This window comes from Ovis aries, chromosome 4 (genome assembly GCF_016772045.2).
Source record: "Ovis aries strain OAR_USU_Benz2616 breed Rambouillet chromosome 4, ARS-UI_Ramb_v3.0, whole genome shotgun sequence".
In the NCBI taxonomy this organism is placed as follows: domain Eukaryota; kingdom Metazoa; phylum Chordata; class Mammalia; order Artiodactyla; family Bovidae; genus Ovis; species Ovis aries.
This window is the reverse complement of record NC_056057.1, coordinates 15,130,085-15,150,414: the sequence shown is the minus strand read 5'-3', so window position 1 is coordinate 15,150,414 and position 20,330 is coordinate 15,130,085. Positions and strand designations below refer to the sequence as shown.

General features: G+C 49.9%; 1 protein-coding gene across 1 annotated transcript; it reads right to left on the bottom strand.

Annotated features, from left to right (window-relative positions):
* Window positions 1-540: 540 nt before the first annotated feature.
* Window positions 541-5,887, bottom strand: DLX6 (distal-less homeobox 6). Its single transcript, XM_027969101.3, has 3 exons — window positions 5,041-5,887; window positions 3,597-3,790; window positions 541-1,770 (listed from the first exon to the last, which is right to left on the bottom strand). Exons 1-3 carry the CDS (start codon window positions 5,453-5,455, stop codon window positions 1,519-1,521), a joined length of 861 nt encoding a protein of 286 aa, XP_027824902.2. The 5' UTR covers window positions 5,456-5,887; the 3' UTR covers window positions 541-1,518.
* Between the last annotated feature and the right edge of the window lie 14,443 nt (window positions 5,888-20,330).

Below are 20,330 nucleotides of genomic sequence, written 5' to 3'. Positions count from 1 at the left end.
TTCATCTAAGATTGTGTGTTTTCCTATCTAGTTAGCTTGCAAAGGGTTGTAAAAGTGAAATAGTCATAATTGTGCATTTAGTTTGTTTTTTTCCCTCTGATTCTTTCCTTTTTTTTTGTTTGTTTTAAAAAAAAAAACACAAAAAGCTGCTTCCAAACAAAGACAAATACAGCTGTATTATTTTGGCTGAGGAAAGGGAAAGGAGAATACTCAGTTTCAGCACTGGAAACTACTGGCTGTCTAGAGGTTAACCTGGGGTTAGATCGTTCTAATGATTCTTAAAAATAGATAAATGTGTAGAAATTACAATAAAATAGAATATATAAAGGAAGTTAAGAAAACATCTATGGTTAATGTTAAAGTACTTAAGACAAAGGTTAGTGCTGCAAACTGGTATCTTTGCAGGCACTTGATGTTTATATATAGGGTTTCCCATATTAGGAAATAGGAATTCTTTTAAGAGTGATAGAAAATATACTGGGGGGAGGGAGAAGGGGGTGGTAAGACAGAGACACACAAAGAGAAATATACAGGACACTCTTAGCGTTTTGTGGCTTTTACTCCATATATGAAAGAAGACAAAAACATACAAAGTATATGTACAACTAAAATTCAACAATATATACAGAAATGTTTCTTGATATAAATGTCCCTATTAGCTTAGTGAATGCCACCAATTCACCTAGTAAAGATATCAAAGCAATAGCATGGTGATTTTGGTTGTTTCCTGTGTCTTTCCTGATTCCAGTTCAGGGTTTGGGGGTAGGGGTGGAGGGAAAGTGGTTTTGTTTTGTTTAAATCATCATTCTTGTTCATTGCATTTTGATAAAACATGCAGCATTCCTTTCGTGGCAATGTTCTAATCTTACAGCCGATTTTTCCTTTTTTTTTTAGAGAAGGGCTGTTAGGGTTTCTTTTTCTTTTCTGTTCTGTTCTTTCTTTCTTTTTTTGTCAGTCTGGGATTGTAAATAAAAATGCAGGAGTCCAAACTGCTTCTTTTTCATCATGTAATGTCTTAAGCTCATTAAACAAGTAAAAACGCTGCCATGTTTGCACAGATTCTTCTGGTGGGGGAAAATGTCTGCTTTAAAAAGTCGTTTTGATGGATACTCCCAAAGAGTAAAAGAGGCTCAGAGCCTGGATCCCAGGGGGTGAGGGAAAATATCCTTACAGTGAGAGGCTTCAGGAGCACTGGCTTAGAAACCAGTCTCTCTGTTTCTCCTTCTCTCTCTCTAAGATTCAAAATCAATTACTGAGGCTGCTCAAGGGAAAAGGCAGATAGAGAAAGGAATTTAAAAAAGAAACGTGGGAAGGAGGGAGGCAAGAAAAGAAAAAGGAAGAGTGTGAGAGAGAGACCGAGGGGGTGGGAGAGGAGAGAGAACAAGCGCCCAGTCTGGCCACACAGGAGAGTTCTCCCGAGCCTGCTCCTTCGGCTCGGTTTGGCAGATGCAAGCAGGTCCCGGATCCTCCTTGCCTTGTTCAGACGTCTCCCTAGGGTATCTTTTGCCCTTGGATAACTCACATCATCTGTGGTCTCTGCATCGTGTCCTGGTGTGGAGAGGAGTACCAATGCGAGTAGCCAGGCATGTAGCTGTTGGGGGGCATACTGACGCCCTTGGCCGAGGCGGAAACGTCCCACACCGGAGGCAGCGCCGGCGAGCGCGGCGACAGGGCCGCGGAGCCCGGGAGAGGGTCGCTCTCGTGCGGGTTACTGCCCTGCTTCAGCAGTTTCTTAAACTTAGAGCGTTTGTTCTGAAACCATATCTTCACCTAGAAAGAAACGCAGCAGCGATCATTAGGCCCGAAAAACATCGAACCGGTGCCTATAGTGAAAAAAAAAAAAAAAAGACAACCCGCAAACGCGAAGCCCTCAAGACCCCGCCTTCCTCCCTTTCTAGTCGCTCCCCTCTCCCCGCCACTTCACCCCACCCCACCCTACGCCCCGCCGTTTACTTGGTATCTTGTCCGGATACCTAAAGTCATTGTAACTCCTCAGTTAGATGAAAGCCTAGGTTTGAAACAACAGCGTAAGTAAGAATAAAACTAGAATAAAGGCCAAGGAGATAGCCAGGTTCAAACTTGGAGGATTTTTACACGGTGAATTTTTCAGATTAAAGCTAACTGGATGCACGTCCTCTAAGAGTCTGGATGTGCCCTGAGCAAACGACTAAGAACAGATTAAAACCCAAACGCGTTGAATATACATACATAGGCATACACTGCATAAGCCACCCACTGTACCTGGAGCACCTTTCTTCTGACATAATCCTGCAGCGATGAGGGACTGTGCCTCATTCATTCCCTACTTGGTATGTTGTTTAGTCAAGTCGTGGTCATGATTGTTAGGGCAGGCACTAAAAGTCACAGGGCTCCTGAATATTAAATGCGAACCAGGAGTCTAGGATGGGAGCGTATCCAAGCTAACATTCCAGATCTACTTTATGTGAAGAAGGGCCTTCTACGGTACAGCTTCTTTTACCTTTAAAATTACTTAGCCTTAGGAATCTGCTTTTCCAAAAGGAGTACAAGTTACTGAATAGCAGGAATCTCTTCATCTCAAGCCCCAAATATTTCCAGTGGCAACATGGCGAAAGAAAGCAGGCTGAATTGAGAAGAGCGAGCTTAAGGAGCATCTGTGCTGAGACGGTCATTCTCAGTCTCAGCATACAATCAGTCCCCAGCCAGGGTCTCAGAAACCCGACATCCCCTTGCTGAAGAGCATCCATTTCAGATGAGGCCTACCACCCCATGCAGCCAAGTTAATCGACAGGGACAAAAACCTCAGGTGTCTGCAGCCTGGCTCTATGACAAGGGTCCTAATATACCTATCTAAAACCTCTTCCTGTGAAGTCTAAAATGCCCCTCAAATTAGTAAGACCGGAGAACTTCAGCAACTGTACTTAACTGAGGCTTCACCTGCTATAATTTGGGTACATTCCTCTTTGATCTCCAGCTCTGCCATTATGCCCAAATTCTGTGATCCAGATTCCTTAGCCTGCACCAGCCAGTCAACCAGGATGATTTAACCAACTGAACTGAGGACAATTTTCAGAAAGACTCACCTCACCCATCCTAGGATGAACAGTTTTCACCTTGGTCACTTTACCAAATCCTATTGGAACCTGTGCATGTCTGGCTAACCCATCCTTTGCACTTCATAATTCTTTCAATGTCAATGAGTTGAAATCCTCATTAAGTCCCAGGGCCCACAAAAGGATCCTTAAGAAACATGGGTCTTATACTGCCCTCCTGGTCTTAATATCTTTTTCTCTCTCTTTCTCCTACTTGTTTGCTCTCTTTTGTGTTGCTCTACTGGAATAGGACTTGATTAAACAACGAGTTTGATCACCAAAGGACACTAGGCTGGGGTGGGGTCGCTGAGGGTTGTGGGGGAGGATGTGCAAATCCAATCCAGTATTCAATACCAGGTCATTTATTCCAAACTGTGTTGTCCCAGAAAAGTGCATAACTGGAGCAAAGGCATTTGTCATTAAGCTCCTTCCATCTTTGGTTGACTAGGCCAAGAATTCCTCCTGATGAGCTCCCTGCCCGATCTGCAAGTGAGGGTCAGCATTTCAGGGCTTCTCTGGAATTACCTGTGTTTGTGTCAGTCCTAAGGAAGCTGCCAGTTCAGCTCTCTCGGGAAGGGCCAGGTACTGAGTCTGCTGAAAGCGATGGTTTAAAGCCTGGAGCTGCAGGCTGGAGTAAATGGTCCGAGGCTTCCGAATCTTTTTCCCTTTGCCATTGAACCTGATTTCCCCGTTTTCAATCACTGTGGTTTTTTGTTGATCTGCAAGCAAAGGATACAGAGGAGTGATCACCCGTGAGGCTACTGCTGCAGTCTCCCCGAGCTTGGCCTGGCCTGTGCCGAGACTCATCAAAGCCATGAACAGTTTCCTCGAAGCGTCCCCAAGCCATCCTGACCTCTCTGGGTTCCCAGTGCCTGGGTAATCCCGGCGGCTGCAAAAGCTACTTTCAGACCCTGACTCTGGCTCTAATAATGTGCGGTGGTTGGGTGAAGGGAGCGCCCTGGGCCGAGGGGCAAACAGCCTAGCTCCGCCGCAGCGGAGGCGGCGCCGGCCGCTCTCCGGGGTGCGCGGCGCCGCGGGGCGGCTGCTCTCAGCGCCGAGGAGCAGGGCCCCCTCCGTCTGGCTTTACAGCGCCTTCAGGTGTGCTTGAGCCACCCTAGTGATTTTGCGGCCAGTTGGCTTGATGTCACTAGCTCGAAGCCGGGTGCATCAAGATACCTCGCTGTGTTAGCAAATGAGTCTGCCGAGAGGGACCAAAACCCAAACAAAACACTACCAGAGGCTCAGATCAGCACCGGAGAGGGTTGAGCCTCACGCGGCAACTTTGTCCCCCACGAGTGCTGAGCCCTGGGCTTCACTTCCACGAACAAAGGAGTAGCCAGCAGCTATCAAAAACCTAAGGGAGGGGGCCCCGTAAGGGGTGGGGGTGGGAGACATCTCAAAGTCCGCGGGAGAGAGCCCAGTTGTCACCAGCTTAACCAGAGCCGGAGGCCATGCCAGCTTCCCCCCGGGTCACCGAAGCGCACCGGGCGCCCCACGCAAAGTAGGCCACCGGCTGCCCAGATTAGGTGGGAGAGCAAAACACGCTCCCCAATTCTAACGCAGAAATGTCCCCGGTCCTGCCAAACGTGGGTCAAAACCCAGAGGGGAGGAGAGAGGCAAAAGGGCGCACAGACCCTGCGGGCTGGAGAGCGCAGTGCGGGCCAGTTGGTCGAGCGAAGCCTGCGCCGAGCCGGAGGCGCGGCCCGAGCGACGCGCCGGAGACGAGGGAACGAGGCGGGTCGAGCCGCAGGGAAGCCTAGGGTCCGGGGCGGCGCGAAGGGGCCCGGCCCGGCGAGGCCGGCAGGCAGGCGCCAGGCAAGCGGGCGCGCACCAGGCCTGGCCGGGGGCGCGCCGGGCCGCCTGGGGGAGGGGGCCGGCGGAGGCCCGGGCGTTGAGGAAGTGAGCGGGGCGGGCGGGGTGGGGGGCAGCCGGGAGGCGGGAGAAGCGAGCTGCCCCAGCGGCCTCTCACCTGTGTCGTCCCCTCGCGTCTGGGCGGCCGCGCTGCTGTTGTGGTAGGACTGGAGGTAAGGGCTGTGCTGCGAGTGGCTCATGTAGGGGTAGGCGGCGAGCGAGCGGTGGCTGTAGGAGTTGCCGCCGCCCGACGCGTAGGGCGAGCCGTGGTGGTGGTGCTGGTGGTGGTGGTGGTGCGAGCCGGCCGCCGCCGCCGCCGCCGCCGAGTGCAGGCAGTGCAGAGGGTAGTGCGCGCCTGCCATGGCCGGGGAGCTCTGCTGCGAGTGCGGCGGCGGCGGCGGCGGCGGCGGCGGCGGCTGCTGCTGCTGCTGCTGCTGCTGTTGCTGCTGCTGCTGTTGCCCGAACTCCATGAAGGCGGATTTGGACGAGTCCTGGCCTTCCAAGCCGTCAGCCATCGTAGTCATGGTCATCATCAAAACTTTGGGGGCTGGAGAAAGCCTTCTCCCAGGTTTCCTCCACCCTCCCCCACTTGGCTCGCGCCGCTCTCCCCTCTGCAGCCACCTTAGCTCTTAGGATCCTTGCAAAAAAAAAAAAAAAAATTTAAAAAAAAATTTAAAAAGAGAGGGGGCGGAGGTGGTTCTCCCTCTCCCTCGCTCGTCTCTAATATATATATTTTTAATATAAAGAGATATAGTGAGCGGGGCCTTGTTAACTCAAAGGGAGGAGGAAGGGGGAGGGATGGGAGAGGAGAGGGGGGAGGGGGGACTCTGCTCTCCCCCCCTTCTTTTCCCCCCTTGGATTTTTTGGGGGCTGGTGCAGTTTAAGGCAGAGATTTTAAGGTGGATTCTGCGAAAGTTGCGCGTCTGCTTTCAGACTTGATGCAGACGCCACGAGTCGAATGGTTTGTCTCCAAAGGGCAGCGCCTCCCCATTGGTCAGTCGCCCCCTGACGTCACAGGCGCACGGCTTCCACTGGTGTGTGCGCCGCTCGCCGAGTTCTTCGCCTACCTTCGGCAACTCCAATCCCTGCCCCGAGCTGCAGCCGGGGGCCGCGCGGCTCCGTGCACGGGGCCTCCGAGGAGGGAGTTGCCTCGGAGGAGGGAGTTGCCTCCGCCCGGCCGGTCGCCGACGCCTCCCGCCGCAGCTCGCACCCCCAAACCCGGAGCCTCAGTTCTCAATACCGCAGCCTTGGAACTGCCTGGCAGAGGGCTGCTCTCTCGCAGTCCCTTCGCACCCTAGCAGGCTGCCTGTGTTTCGAAGCAGTGCCCTCTGCATTTAAAGCAGGGGTCCCTCCCTTGACCTACCCCCCCCGCCCCCAGTCCCCCTGCAGTCCCGCGGGAGCGCCCTGTCACCGTGGATTTTTCTAGACGTACTTTATTGAAACCACAAAGGAAAGAAAAACCCCACACCTGGTACCGACCCCATGGGTGGGGTGGGGTGAGGGGGTAAAGAGAAGAAAAATTAAACTCTGTTCTGGCGAGGTTCTTGCTGTTTCAGGCTGTATTTCCTATAGAGTGAACAAACAAGGGGGAGAAATCTTTTTTTTCCCCCTCAGAACGCAGCAGCTTCTTCTGAAAGCACATCGTTGGAGGACTGACAGTAATGCATTTTTTCCTATTGAAAACAGAAGCTACTGTAATGCTTTCAAATATATGCAAATGATACATGCGGTTAGTGGTTTGGCAAATCTTGATTACAATATAAACTACCCAAGTAAAAGTGCCTTCGTCCTAAATTTGTCTCTCGATTACAATTCCAATTGATTTTATTTTATTGTCAACATTGTTAATGATAAAAATAGAGTCGTTTTACAGTTATTTTTACTTTCTGGAAGGAGGCAATTAGAGTTCTAATCAGGAATACACAAAAATCTCCCATGATTAACTGCAGTACTTTGTTCAAATTGCTGCTATAAAATTCAGAACAATTTGCCTGTAATGATTATGGACTGGGTTTATTTTGGGAGGTGGAATAAAAGTGGATATAGCATAAATTATCCTCTAATTATACACCAGTGTCGCCTCAATTATCCTCTTATCAAAATGGTTGTCTAACTGCCGCATTTAGTTTCAATTCTCTCCTTTTTTTCTATAAAAAGAACTTCATACCTTGTTATTATTAATCCATTTATTATTTGCAAGGGGATTTATATCCGCACATCCAGGTGGTAGAACCACTTCTCTTTCAAAGATGGACTGGGGAAAGACATTAAGTTCGGAGCAGCCCAGGGCTGCGGATCTAGCCTCTCTCCCTCTAGTCTCCAGACTGAACAGAGTCCGAAGAGCCCCAGCATGCCGTTCAGGCCCGGCCACCAGGTAGGAGAGCTGGACTGGGGATCGGGCGCCGAGGAGGGCAGCCTGGGTGTTGCCTGGGTCAGAGTCCTGGGACCTCGGGGAGACGCCGGGAGTCGGCACTGCCAGTGGACCGGGACTGGGTGGGCAAGGGATGCAGACCCCTATGGGCTCGGCGCCAACTTTTAGTCTGCGAATAGATCCAAGCCCCAAGCCTTTGGCCACACCAAGAAACATACCATCTAACAACTCCGGGCCAACGTGTCTAGAGGTTGTGGGGACATTGTAGGTCTGCCTTTGGGAAAACTACGCGAGCCTTCTTCTTTGCACCCTTCTCGCTTGAACTCCATAGGAATGGTGACCCAAGGGTCCTGAGAAATGAAGAATTTCGTGGTGCCATTCGTCCGGTAACTTCAGAAAGGGTGACTGCAGTCCCGCAGCTCCAACTCATTGCGCGGACCGATAGCGGCTTATGCTAATTGATTTTCCCAGCTCCCAGCCCCGGGTCTCAAGGCAGGGCTAGACTAGTTTTTCTTTTTTTCTTTTTCTTTCTTTCTCTCCTTCCTTCCTCCATCTTATCAGATGACCTGAAACTGGCTGCCTGAGAGTTTTCCAAGGTTCTCAGGGCAGCAGCGTTTAGTCGCCTCTCCCCCTCCCTTTCCTAGCCTGCCGCTCTTAACTTTTGGAGTCCTGGGAGCCGGTTCAGTAACTCTGAATTCATTTTTAAGTGGCGTGCCTTGTTCCCCTCCTTTTAACAAGAGGTTCGCTTTAACACGCGAACCCGTAACCCGATCCACGCGTTTACAAATCGGCAATGAATTAAAACAACAACAAAAAAGCTCCAAGGAAAATGAAAGGTGGGCTGGGTGAGGGGGAGACGTGTGTAGGGTGTGCATCTGTGGGGGATTGCGGTGGAGAAGGGAAAGTCAAAGAAAGAGAAGGTCTTCTCCTCCCTCCCCTGGTGTGTGCACGGTGCGCCCGGGCTGCGCGCCGAGCTTGTTTGTAAGGTCCTCAAAGCCAGCAGGTAGACGTGGCAGTTTTATTGCTTTATACCCTGCAGCTTGCTGTTAACACGGTGAAGGCCCCCCCTACCGGCCCCCGGCCCCGTGCATGTGTGTTTCTCTCTGTTCGCAGGTGCTCTGCCTTCCTCGCCGGCTTCCCCCTGACTCTGGCGGCACCCGGAGCCTGGCGGGTTGTGGCCGGCCGGTCAAGGTCCCCTCACTGGGCACCAGATTCAGAGCATAGCGGCCTTTACTGGCATTCTTCTTCTTTTTCTTTTTTTCCTGTCTGCTTAATACCCGAGAAAGCACGGAGGGCTGGAAATGTTTGAGTAGTAGGGCTCTTATCCCTCACCCATTAGAGGATAAAATCTCAACCCCGTGTCCCAGAGGAGCGAGCGTGCAACTGCACCGAGGGGGCAGTTTCTGCGTAAAGACCTACGGAGCGACCCAGAGTGGGCTCAGGCAGCCACGGGCTGGGGAGCGGACCAACGATGAGGGGACCAGCCCGGCATCACTGAGGTCTCTAAGCGTGCTTGCAGGGCAGAATCCGAACTGCACTCTCGAGCACTGGGCTTTCCAGCGGGTCCTGGGAAGAGCTAGTGTGGCCCGAGTGCCAAGGTGGCCCGCGGAGGGGCTGCCTGCCACGTGTAGTCTCTGCCGTCGGTCTCGGTGGTCTCGGGGCAAGGAGTTCGGGGCTCAGTGGCTGGCTGCAGGCTGCCTGCCTTTTCTTCTCTCCAAATAAACCAGGCTAAGTCCTTCGCCCAGGGTCTTGAGCGGCAGTAGTGAGCGAAGGCTTGTCACCCCTGGTTTGTTCCGGTCCAGCCGGCACCTCCAGCCCATCCTCAAGAGTCAAGAACTCCCAGATTCCTTAGGGCTTCCAAGCGAAGGCGCCCACTTCAGGGACTCTAGGCTCCTGCGCCCTGCTGGCCACCAGCCGAATCCTGGCTCTGACCTCTTTGTTTGGCCGGTGGGGGGAACCGAGCCAACCCCAGGGGAGTGGTGGGAGGAGGAGCGCAGGTGAGGCCTAAGAAGTCTTTATCATTCAAAATAGAAGTAAAGCCAGCGCGGTGCAGACCTCTGGCTCTTTTAGGGCCTACGGGGAGGTGAGGGTCACATTCACTAAAAAGTTTAAAGAGGCAGGGTTGGAGGCCTAAGATGCCTTTTACTCTTTAAGACACCGAGGTGTTGGGGCTTGTATTCCGGCTGTCAGTGTTATTTAGAGAGAAATAACCAACTGGTTGCCAGGACAGGACCCTGTGTGGGGGTCAGCGTGCCCAAGGCCACCGTGCGAGGAGGGTGCTCTTTGGGTGGGAAAGTACCCTGCTGTTCTATCGATGGACCAGTGTTTGCAGCAGCACATGGGTCAAGGAGTAGGTTGGGTGCCAGTGGAGGGTTTGCAGCTTCCTCAGGCTGTAGAAGTACATTCAAGCCAGGCAGGGCCTGACTGGTTTTGGTTGCTAAGTTGGGCTCAGTTATCACGTTAATTCTAAAGAAATTAGACCTGGATAAATAGCCTTTGAATTCAAAGAAATAACTCGGTATTGATTTACATGGCCATGCTAAGAACCCCCCTCTCAACGGGAGACATTAGTAAGGGGAAAAAAAAATTCTTGCTAGTCTTTTCCCCATTCAATGTGAAATTTTGTTTGTGTACATGTGTAGGAAAAGAGTGCTTCATATCCTGCAAACCCAGGCACCTTTCCCCCCCTCTCCTAACACAGACACCTGGGAAAGCTTGAGGGAGGAACATGAGAGCTGCCCTTTTCCAAACTTCTTGGCCCAGGCCAATGATGGTATCTTCAGGAGGAGTCAAAAGTATCAGACTAGTCAAGAAAGCACTGATTATTGCGGCATTGTTTTCTCTAGGGATAAAACTATAATGCCGTCTTAGCACCCTCAGCTCCCAGGCTTCCCCCTAAAGCAACTAGAAAGTGGTCCCTGTTTATACCTTCCACAGAAAGAGGTTCACTGAAGTCTGGGGACAACATCTCTCTCATCTATCCAGTCCCGGGCCTGAGAACAGTTAGCTAGAAGACCACAGCATGGGTGGCAAGGACCGGTGACACCTACTGGGGGCGTCACAGACTTTTTCTAGACTGTCCAGTTTGGGGACTATCAACTAAGGATGTCTTAACTTGGAGGCTCCTCTTCCAGATCTTGAACCTGGTTTTCAAATTCAACTCCAGGTTTCAAATCTGACTCCAGGTTTTCAAATTCGACACCTTCTGCCTCTCCCTGACCACATTTCCAGGCTATGTGACCATCCAAAGTTTTCTTAACAGAGAGAGTCAACATGCTGGGCCTAGTATGGATGGAGGGGGGTGGTGCGGGGAGGTGGGGGGACAATACTTTCTTCTGTCTTCCTCAGTTTGAAGATTGTATGTGGTCTTTCTCCCTCCTTCCCTTTTTTCCTGTCTTTTATCAAGCCTAGGACCATCTCTCATACACAAATACTCTTCTTTCTCTCAGTCCAAGGAAAAAAGAACTCAACAATGTTTAAGCACTTATTAATAGATTAGAATTAGATGCTGTTTGTGCTGTAAGGTGCTGTTTGTAATCTGTTGATAAACCAAAGCAGAGCCCCTCATATTTGCCTTGCCGAGAACTGCAGCTGGGGAAGTGGGAAGGCAGAGATGTCAGAAGTCAGCTTCATTCAAGGCAGTCTTTGGAAACCAGGACCCCTGACCATTAGAGGATGAATGCCGCCCTGAGTGAGTGGCAAGGAACAAGCATCAACAGGAAATGGCAGACTATTTTTAGGCATAATAAGGAGTTAATATAGCTGGCCAAGTGTCTTCCTAAATGCCTTGAAGCACCCTCTGTTTTAATTCCTGCATCCCTTCATCAGCAGTAACAATAACAAAGTCTCAGTAGGTGCCTCAACATTAAGGGAGAACCAAGCTTGGGACAACTTCTCAGAAAACCTGGGCTGGGAACTTCTTGCTATCATGTGAGTCCTTAGGTGATTTTCTACTTACAAGAGAAAAAGAAAGACCATTTTCATTAGAGAGTTGTTCTGTACCTGACTACCCTTCAGTTGTCAATGCTCTGGTGAGTTTCCTGCTCATGCCAATACATATTCCCTTTGTTTTCTAACATCCCAATAAAAGGAAAAGTAACTTACTAGATTTTTAGCAAAACTTTCCTTAGAGGACAACTAGTTTGAGAGCCCTTAGAAGTGAGGGTTATTAAAACAAATTCACTCCCCTAACTCTGCCTTTTCTCTTTTGTTCAAAATAAAATCCTTTTTACATAAATCTCAGAAAAAGAAAGCCTCCCCCCTCATCCCATCCAGGGGAATGAAATAGTATTTTTCAGTAGTTTTCACTGGTCTTGCACAGAGAGCAAAAATGCTCCCTCCCTCTGCATCAAGTGAGCCCCTTCCCTTGGAGCTCATTGCCTTTGCTGCTTTACACACTGAGTTGGGTCCATTTGGACACACGTTTGGGTTCATATGTGGGTTCATCATCCTTCTTCCCACAGGCTTTGTGGAGGGGGGAAGCGGAGAGAGTGGAAGAGCAGAAGCTGTAGAAAGAAAGGGACTTAGAGATGGAAAACAAGAGCAGGAGAATGAGTGTGAGTCTGCTTCATTTTGAGAGTACCTCTCATCAGCTTTCCTTCCCCATCCTGTTCATTGGGGACCACTGTCCCACAATGTTAGTTGTTCAGCAAATAAAACTAAGGCTGATCGAAACAGCCCTGTCTGGGGAGGGTTAGGGAGATGGCAGAACAGCAAACCTGCTGTCCCACCTACTCCTTTTCTCTACCTCTTTCTCCCCTCTGCCCCTGCCCCTTAGCCTGCTTTTCCTTCAGACATCTAGGGCATCACCTGCCAAGCTGGAGCTGGAGGACACTTTCAAAAGTTACAGCAGTGGTTGCCCTCCCTGGAGCAACGAGTCGTTTTAAGAAGGAGGCTCTGGAGGCTCAAAGGTCTTGGGCCCAAGAGTTTAAAAGCCAGTCTAGCCTTTTGGGATATCAGCACAGCCAACAGACAGGCGGGCTTCCAGGGTTCTCCTTCAGGCTGGGGTGAAAGAAGGGCCGGGGGAGGACAGGAGCCCCAGGGTGGGCAGAAGCAGAGGGCCACAGGACTGCTTGTGCCAGCAGCTGGCTCCCACGCGCCGCTGTCTGCGGGGAACGTGGCGCGTGGGGCCGGATAATGGAATTCAGGAGGCAGAGATCCTCCCTGAGCCAGCCACTGTCTTGTACAGATTTGTAGAGAAAGCCTCACTGTAATTAAAACCGTACAGTCAGATTAATTCAATGTGTTGCTCGGCAGCGTTTTTAATAGTAAAAATCCGCTTTAAAATTGAATTAGGGTCGAAGAAAATTTCTGCGAGACTCGCCGGATTTGCCAGCTTTCATTGAAGCCAGCCCGAGTTGGACTTGACGGTGGCTGCACAGTGTCGCCCCCACCCCGTTCCGTGGCCCTAGACAAGGGTGGGAGAAGGAGGCGGAGGTAGGGATGGGGACGCGGATCCACCTGGGGCCCTCGTTTGGGCGAGAGGCTGGGCGGCCAGAGCCAGGCCCAGACAGAGCGCAGGGCCTGCGATTATTACCCTTCCGATCCCCCCGGTTCTAGGCAATGAAGGTTTTTGACACCCAGGACGCCCGCTTCCCTCCCAAAGTTCACGGCTCAGATAGAGTTTGGGGAAAGAAAGCCCTAACTGTATGTATCTTGAAGCAATTTCCCACTGTGTGTTCTCCGTGTGGGGAGGTTGGAGCCCTCTCTGTTTGGATGCTCCAGTGACAGGAGAAAGCTGTGGTTCTCTCCACCCCACCCTCTTTCTCTTCTTGAAAGCCTTCCAAAAATTAAGAGTAATGTTTCAAGCGCTCTGTCAAAATGTCTCCCAAGCTTTGATTTGGCTAACCGCCCCCCTTACCCTTCCTCCTCACCTCCTATCCTTTGCATCTCTGGTGGTGGTGAAATACGAGTTAGTATTATTATGTTTTTACCGGTTAAGGTTAGACACCTTAGAGCTGAAAGCTTGTCCCAAAGTTCCTGGAAGAGGTGGCGGCCGAATGCTAGACAGAGGCTCTCGCTGGAGACCGGGTGGCAAGGCAGGGGGAGCTGGACCTGGCTCTTTCCCAAGGCCAAACGGGTTTTCAGGGCCCAGAAGCAGTCCCAGGCTGCCCGCCCCCTACCCACGCACCCGGCCCTTGCAGTGGCCTCCTTGGCTGCTGAATACGCGCACGCGCGCGCGCGCACGCAAACCCACACACACACAGCCAGGGACAAAAATTCCCTGTTAGTCACATCACCAGGCCTGGGAAAACAAAAACCGCTGTGGGTCCCCGCTCCTCCAGCAACAGGCGCAGACGCTTTAATTGCCGCCAATTGTCACTGTCCCCTTTTCATTTTCTCGCTCCTTCGTTTATTTTTAGTACACTTCAAATGCCTACACACTTTTCCCTAGTAAGGAGAGCGGGGAGCAATTATTGCCTTTGCCTTCAGGGCCTGTTTTGCCAATCACTGAATGAGGATGGAGTAAACAGGGCGAAAAGCGTGGCGCTTTATTGGTCTTGCTTATTTCAGGTGGAGGGCGGTAAATAACACTCCCTACCGCGCTACCCCCCTCTGGTTTCGCCGACCCCAATTATATGAAAGAAAGGAGATGCGTCCCCTTCCTCCTACCACCACCGCCTTTTCCTCCCATCACAACCCCACCCCGTGGGCGCCAAGTTCTACTCGAGCCCAGCAAATCCCGCCAGAAGTGGCCGGATCCTCAGAGAGTAGTTAGGAAAAGGGAATCCCTCAAGGGCCCAGCTCTTAATTCTGTGCGGAATAGAAAGACGCAACGTGCGCAGGCTCCTTCCCCGCCCCTAGGTGGGAAAACAGGGTCCTTTTTCTCTGAGGGCTACCTGGAAGTTAAACGCCGCCAGGTAGGTGCTAGAGAGCCTTGGGGGGGGTGCGGTGGGGGGGGGGGGAGTCCTTCTCCGTCCAAGACAGCTTTGAGATTGCTTTGGAACAGTTATGGACAGTTCTTTAGGACGGCTATCGATCAACATTGCTGCTGTTCTAAATACTAGTCAGGACTTCTTAAAGGAGGACTTGGACATTCGAGATGAAGTCCTGTCTGCAGTGCTGCTTTGGGGCCCTTCTGCACCCTCCCGTCTCTTCTGTTCAGCTTCACCGGACGGGCGCAGCGGCCCCGGGTGGAGAGGGAGGCAGGTGTCTGCAGCAGCAGCTGAAGGCGCCGTCCGGCGTCCTGCAGATGGATCCGAAACAAATCAGTGCGGGATTAACTTGTCTGACTGCTGAATTGTCTCCAACTGCCAAAGCTGCTGGGCCGCGCCTGCCGGGGCGGGTTCGGGTTACTCGCGTGTCCTGGGCGCGCGGTCTCTCCTCTGTCCCGGCCCAGTGGCGGGGCGGCCTGGGACCTGTCCGGCGCCTGGGCCGGCTGGCAGGACGCTTTAAAGAAACGCAGCGAGTATGAACTGTTCCATTCTCTCACACACACCCTTCCTATTTCTTTTTTTATGAAAACATTTACAAGGTACCTAATTTCAGATGGTGGAAGTAAATTTCATGCTAGGATATATTTTACAAAACATGTAATCTTTTAGGACCGGAAGATGTTTAATTAAAACCACAGTCTGACAAGTTGCGTTTCAAAACGGAGTCACACCAGCGCAGAAGGCTAATTCATATTCAAGACGCAGCCTGTAATCCAGGTTGTTTGAAAATGCCAGCCCTGGATAGGCATGCTTGCCCTGTTCTCCTGCAGACTGGCTTGGGTTAGCTGCCTAGTCTTTGGAAGACAGAAGAAAGCTTCCTGCAGCATCTTTAATGTCCTTAGAGTAACACCTAAGGCATGGTCAGAGGGTCCCAGGCACCAGAGTTAAATCGGGAGAGCAGGTAGAGACAGACGTTGAGACAGGGTTCCTGGAAAACTTGGAGCAGGACTGGGAGTCCCTGCCCTGCTCCCTGGCTGACCTGCACTAGACAAAAAGAAATCTCCCCCATCCCTTTAACCGGGAGGAGACCCAAAACAGGAAGGGGAAGGTTTCTCTGCCCCAGCTCACTTATGGGCAGAGCTCTCCTCCAAGAGGAGGAGGTAGCATTGGTTTCCAGAAGCCTTCGTGCTATCGATTGCATTTTTGTAGTTGTCCTCAATATCTTCCCTTTTACCTGCCTTTGCCTTTGCTATTTCCCTATAACTTGACAAGTCCTCACTTAAGAGGGAAACAAGTCCATATGGGAATGAACATGCTCCCAGCTTAGCTGCTTTACCAACAAGCCTACTGACACCTGCTGGGACGGGCAGGAGCCAGGAAATACCCTAAGGTCAGCACACATGGGAGACAAAGAGACTGCGGGGCAGTCTGGGTTAAAGCTGAGGAGATCCCGGTGAACAGCAGCTCCAGAGGCTGAGGCTATGGCAGAGGCTGGGTTCAGGTCACTGTCCTGTCTGCACCTCAGTATTTCCCATCTGACTCCCAGTCTGCTGGTCTTCTCCCAAAGATGACAGTGAGTTCTCATCAAAGTTCTGGGACATGAGTTTGAGAATTATGTTGGTTCAGTTGTATCCAAAACTTCCTTCACTTTTCACAGCCACTCCCAAGATAGGGATTTTGCTTCAACTGTGGGCAGTGAAAATTATTGATTGGATAATGGACTTTTCCCCCCAGGTTTATATTTTCTTTCAAATACACCATTATTTTCCTAAAGCACAAAGTTAAGTCAGCTTAAGAGAAATCCTCAAAGCTAGTGTTCGGAAGTATTTTATACAACATGGCTATCTCATCTTGAAGCCTGTTTTTATTGGGGCAGTTTAGGAGAAAGCTTAATTTCTGCAAAGCACAGTTGTGATAACATTTTTTTTGCTCTATTCAGAGGGTATCAACCAGCACTTCTGAAGGTTCAGTGGGTATCTCCTTCACAAATAGACATGGATGTTGGCAGCTAAATGCTTAACAGTATGTCAACTTAATGCTTCTTGATTAGATACTACTGATCTTAGATGAGCAGATAAGACCTTGTAGCCACTCATTAGTGGCTTGCACCTCGGAGGGCTGGGATGGAACTCTGGTTCACACCCTCAAGAACAAAAAAACAGTCTACGTTATAGTGGAAGGGCCTAGAGGGTGAGAAAGGTGGAAGAAGAGGCAAACAGAGGCACTGCTGGGATGGTTTTAAGCATGTGATTGTCTGAAACAAGCACTAAAAAGTATGTACCTGACCAAATGCATTTGAAGCTTAATCCTACAGTGGAGACTTGTGAATTACACAAAAGGGGAGAGGAACTGCAAATAATAATCCCCACCTGTTTTATTTCAGTGATATGAACAAGCAGTTTTCCTGTCATGGACAGAAGCACTCTTGGGATGCTGAAGGCCCATTTGTGGGCAGTAATTCTGGCAAGGCTGTATGGTGGGAAGAGGACAGGGTGGTTGGTAACTGTCAGGACAGTGCTGCAAGGGTAGGCAGCAGCGCTGGGTGCACAGACCGGGCACTGCTAGGTAATGTTTCCCAGCTGGCCCACCCCTTCTGCAGCCCCAGAGAATCAACCTCATCCTTCCAGCCTCAGAGCTTGGGTGGAGGTGGGAGAGGCCCAGACAGGCTGGAGATTCACGTTTCTACCTTTCTAGTTCCTTCTGCCCTGATTAGCCCCATTTCACAGATGTGGACGCGCTTACCCAGGGATTTCACCACACAGACCACTTCTGAGAAAAGTCTGAAAAAGGGAGAGGCTTGGAGCCGCAGGTGTTCTAGAGGCCCAGGGACAATGGGGTCTAAGGATGGGGGTGGAGAAGGAGGCCAGTTGGGGGTTGTTTTCTCAAACCAGGCTTGTACATGTAATATTTCTGCTTCTGAGGCTCATTTGATCAATGAGCTAGGAGTGATTTTACAGCGACAGATCAGGCTGGGCAGATAAAATACTGACACAAATCTCAGGGCTCTGAAGGCATCAGTCCCCAGGATTCCTTGACTTCCCGCTAGTGCTCTTTGAACAGACTCTTTTTTTCCCCCCCTTAAATTGTGAATACTTTAACCCTTGCTTGTAGTAAATGTATGTGCAGTTTATAAAAATGTCTATTTTCCACAGAAATCTAGCGTGCTACTGCAAGAATCAATACTAAAACATCCCTTTTATTTTTAAAGTGGGTTTTAAAGGCCTATTGTGGGGGGACCGCGATGTCAGTGTGACCCGGACACGCAGTAAGAGCAGGATCCTATTGGCCGCGGGCGGGGGCTCCGCCATAGTTGGCTCACGTGTGCACCTTATCATGCAAATCCAAAGACTGGGGCATGCGCACTGCTTCCCTGGTGGGGGGCGGTACCCGCCTACAGCTTGTAGTTGGGACCAGGTCTTCCAGATGCGCAATAATTAGGTTTCCTCATTAAACAAAGGTTTCCCCATCATTCCCCTCCTCCCACCGTTCTCAGCCGCAGAGCTCTTTACAAACCAAGCTGATTACTCGTCATCCGCCCCCGTCTCCCCCAGCACCCATCTCGTCCCTGCTAATCCTAACTTCGGTCTGCTTCTTAGGATCTCCGCATTTTAGGATCCTTCACACCTTTACATACCTTTCCTTTTTTTTTTTTTTGCCTTGCTTTAAAGGATATTAAATGGAGTCTCTCTTCGTCTTAGATCCGTTCCCTCATTTTTACCTCCCAATGAGATTAAAAAAAAAAAATTCCCTAGCGATAGCTCTAAGAGGAAGAAAGGGTCAACACCTCTACTCCCCATTCCGTTGGACCCCCTGACCCTCCCACCACGCTCCCGCTCCTGAGCCGTGGGGGTTTCAGTCCAAAGCTCAGAAGTGTGGCTGGCCCTGGAACTGGGCAGGCGCTAGAGCCGGTTACCAGTCAAGCCCGACCGTCCACTCTCAGGCATCAGGCCGCTATGAAGAACCAAGGCCAGCATCTGCAAGCCCGCCTGGATGTGTGGGGTGCTGCTCTTCGGCTCTAAGCCTCCACCTTGCTGGAGAAGTGCACGACTCGGGGATCTCCCCTAGGGTGTCCTCTAGACCTCTCCAGGACAGGGACCCCAGGGATCTATCTCCTTAGAGCAGAATGCCCTTTTCTGGAAAGACATCGCAGTAGGCGAGAAATAGCCACCATTAAGTTCAAAGCCTCCTGCGGGACAGTTTCGTGGCTCTGCTGGGAGCTGGGGCTGACCCGCGTGCCGCGTCGCGGCGAGGACCGCGCCCACACGCGCTCTCGGTGTCGCAGTCAGCTCACTCTCCCTGGTAGAAACAGGTATCGCTCCTCTGGCTTTCAATTACTCTCAGCTTACCTGCAGGGCGAACGGATTTGTATTTTTCCACCAAAAAACCTCCTGCCCTGGATTCCCCCAGGTTCCCCCTTCCTCCTCATCCGACCTTAACCATAGAAGGGGAGACAGGGGTTTGATTCTCTGATAGGACACGAATAATAGCTGCATCATGTAACTTCCTACATCTTGGCTTTAATTTGCAGTGAACCAAACAAAGATATTTGCAATTTAAAAATAAGCACTCGGTTTAATAAATGGGAACATTGTGCAGAGAAGACTATGTCCTCCCCCCACCCCCCCCCCAAACCCCTTCAGAAGACGTTATTAGCTCTGACAGCATGCCGCTCAGGTTTGCGGAGAGGATTTTGTAAAGGGATGACAGACAGGAAGGCCAGCAATCATGGGCTCCTTGGGCTGAGGCTTTTTTTTTTTTTTCTTCTTTCCTTTTCTTTCTTTTTTTTTTTTTTATCAGAATGTTCTGTTCGATGCCATTTATCCTTGATGATAGAAAATTGCGCTGTTGCCAGGACGCTGCCGCCGCCGCTGAAATAGAGGGCAGGAGACACATTTCCATTTTCCGGCTTGAAAGCTATTCAAATGAATTTGCAGAGAGGGGGGAACGTCTAGCGATAAACAAATGAGAATAAATCGAGTTCCCCTTTCCATTCTTTTCTTTAAATGGGTAGCTCTTCATTTCCGATATACAGATTTTTGTTCATCAGTGTTTGGGAATACCTGGGAGATAGTGTAAGCCAACGTACCATTTATTTTGATGCTCTTAAAGTGACTAACCACATAAACATTAAAAAAGAATGTATGTCTAAATATATATAAAATATAAGAATTATATATACATAGATCCCGTACATATATACCTTCACACAGTTCCAAACTACAGTGGAAGATAAACTCAGCAGAGTTCCAATTGAAGATAATTTACAGGCAATGCTGGCTGGCAATAGGGGTTATGGACTTACTAGTTTGTATATATGTGTAGTTAGATGGAGTCGTTTTTTAAAAGCCCTCTACCTGTGTTACACATTTTAGGACACTGTAATTTAATTACCCTGATTTAAACACCCTCCCTGCTCCCCAATAGATAAAAGTCACCCTCTTTCTTTCAAGTTAATTTTCCAAATCTACCTTTAAAATCTTATTTCTAAGTTGACAAATACAAGTCTAAAGAGTTCGTGCACACATATTCTTTAAAGACTATGAAACAGAGGTACACCGAAGCCTTGTGCTTCCCTTCCTAAAAATTTACATTCTTTACTAGATTAAAAAGATCACATATTAATAGGAACTTAAGGGATCACCCCCAAAACATAGCATTTAAAAAATGAAAACTTAAGTCCAAACCACTCGAATATATATAAAAACATTAGCAATGCCCTGACAGAATCCATACAGCTTGTAGAGCTCCCACTCTATTTTAACAATTGAATAACTTTTTATTGAATTCTCTCATTCCCCCACCCCCCCAAGTCAGACACCGGCAGTTAAAAAATTCTCTGTAATATAAAGGCTTTTAAAATACAGCGACGAATTGTATATGAGTTTTTACTTTAAACTTGTTAAAAAAAAAAAAACCCTACCAGTCAATATTAAAACAACACTTTTTAACTGAGTCGTGGGTCTCCAACTACTCTGCTTTTAGCTACAAGATTGTTTCCGAGTGATAGGTGACCGTTGGCCAAGCCAGGACTGCAGAGAGAATCGTAGTGTAAAATCAGAAGAGACGGGCAGAGAGTGAGTTGATACTGATGTTCCGAACTTTTCCGGTTGAATTTTCGAGTTACTCCCCCTCCCAGGCATACTGATTCCTAGTTATGGATTC

What these genes read in the sequence shown, in the direction of transcription:
- DLX6 (XM_027969101.3), bottom strand. Translation starts at nt 5,455, where the DNA reads ATGATGACCATGACTACGATGGCTGACGGCTTGGAAGGCCAGGACTCG. An exon ending in GACGCGAGGGGACGACACAG is followed by an intron (nt 3,791 to 5,040) that starts GTGAGAGGCCGC and finishes CTTTGCTTGCAG; the next exon opens with ATCAACAAAAAACCACAGTG. An exon ending in TAGGACTGACACAAACACAG is followed by an intron (nt 1,771 to 3,596) that starts GTAATTCCAGAG and finishes GTTTCTTTCTAG; the next exon opens with GTGAAGATATGGTTTCAGAA.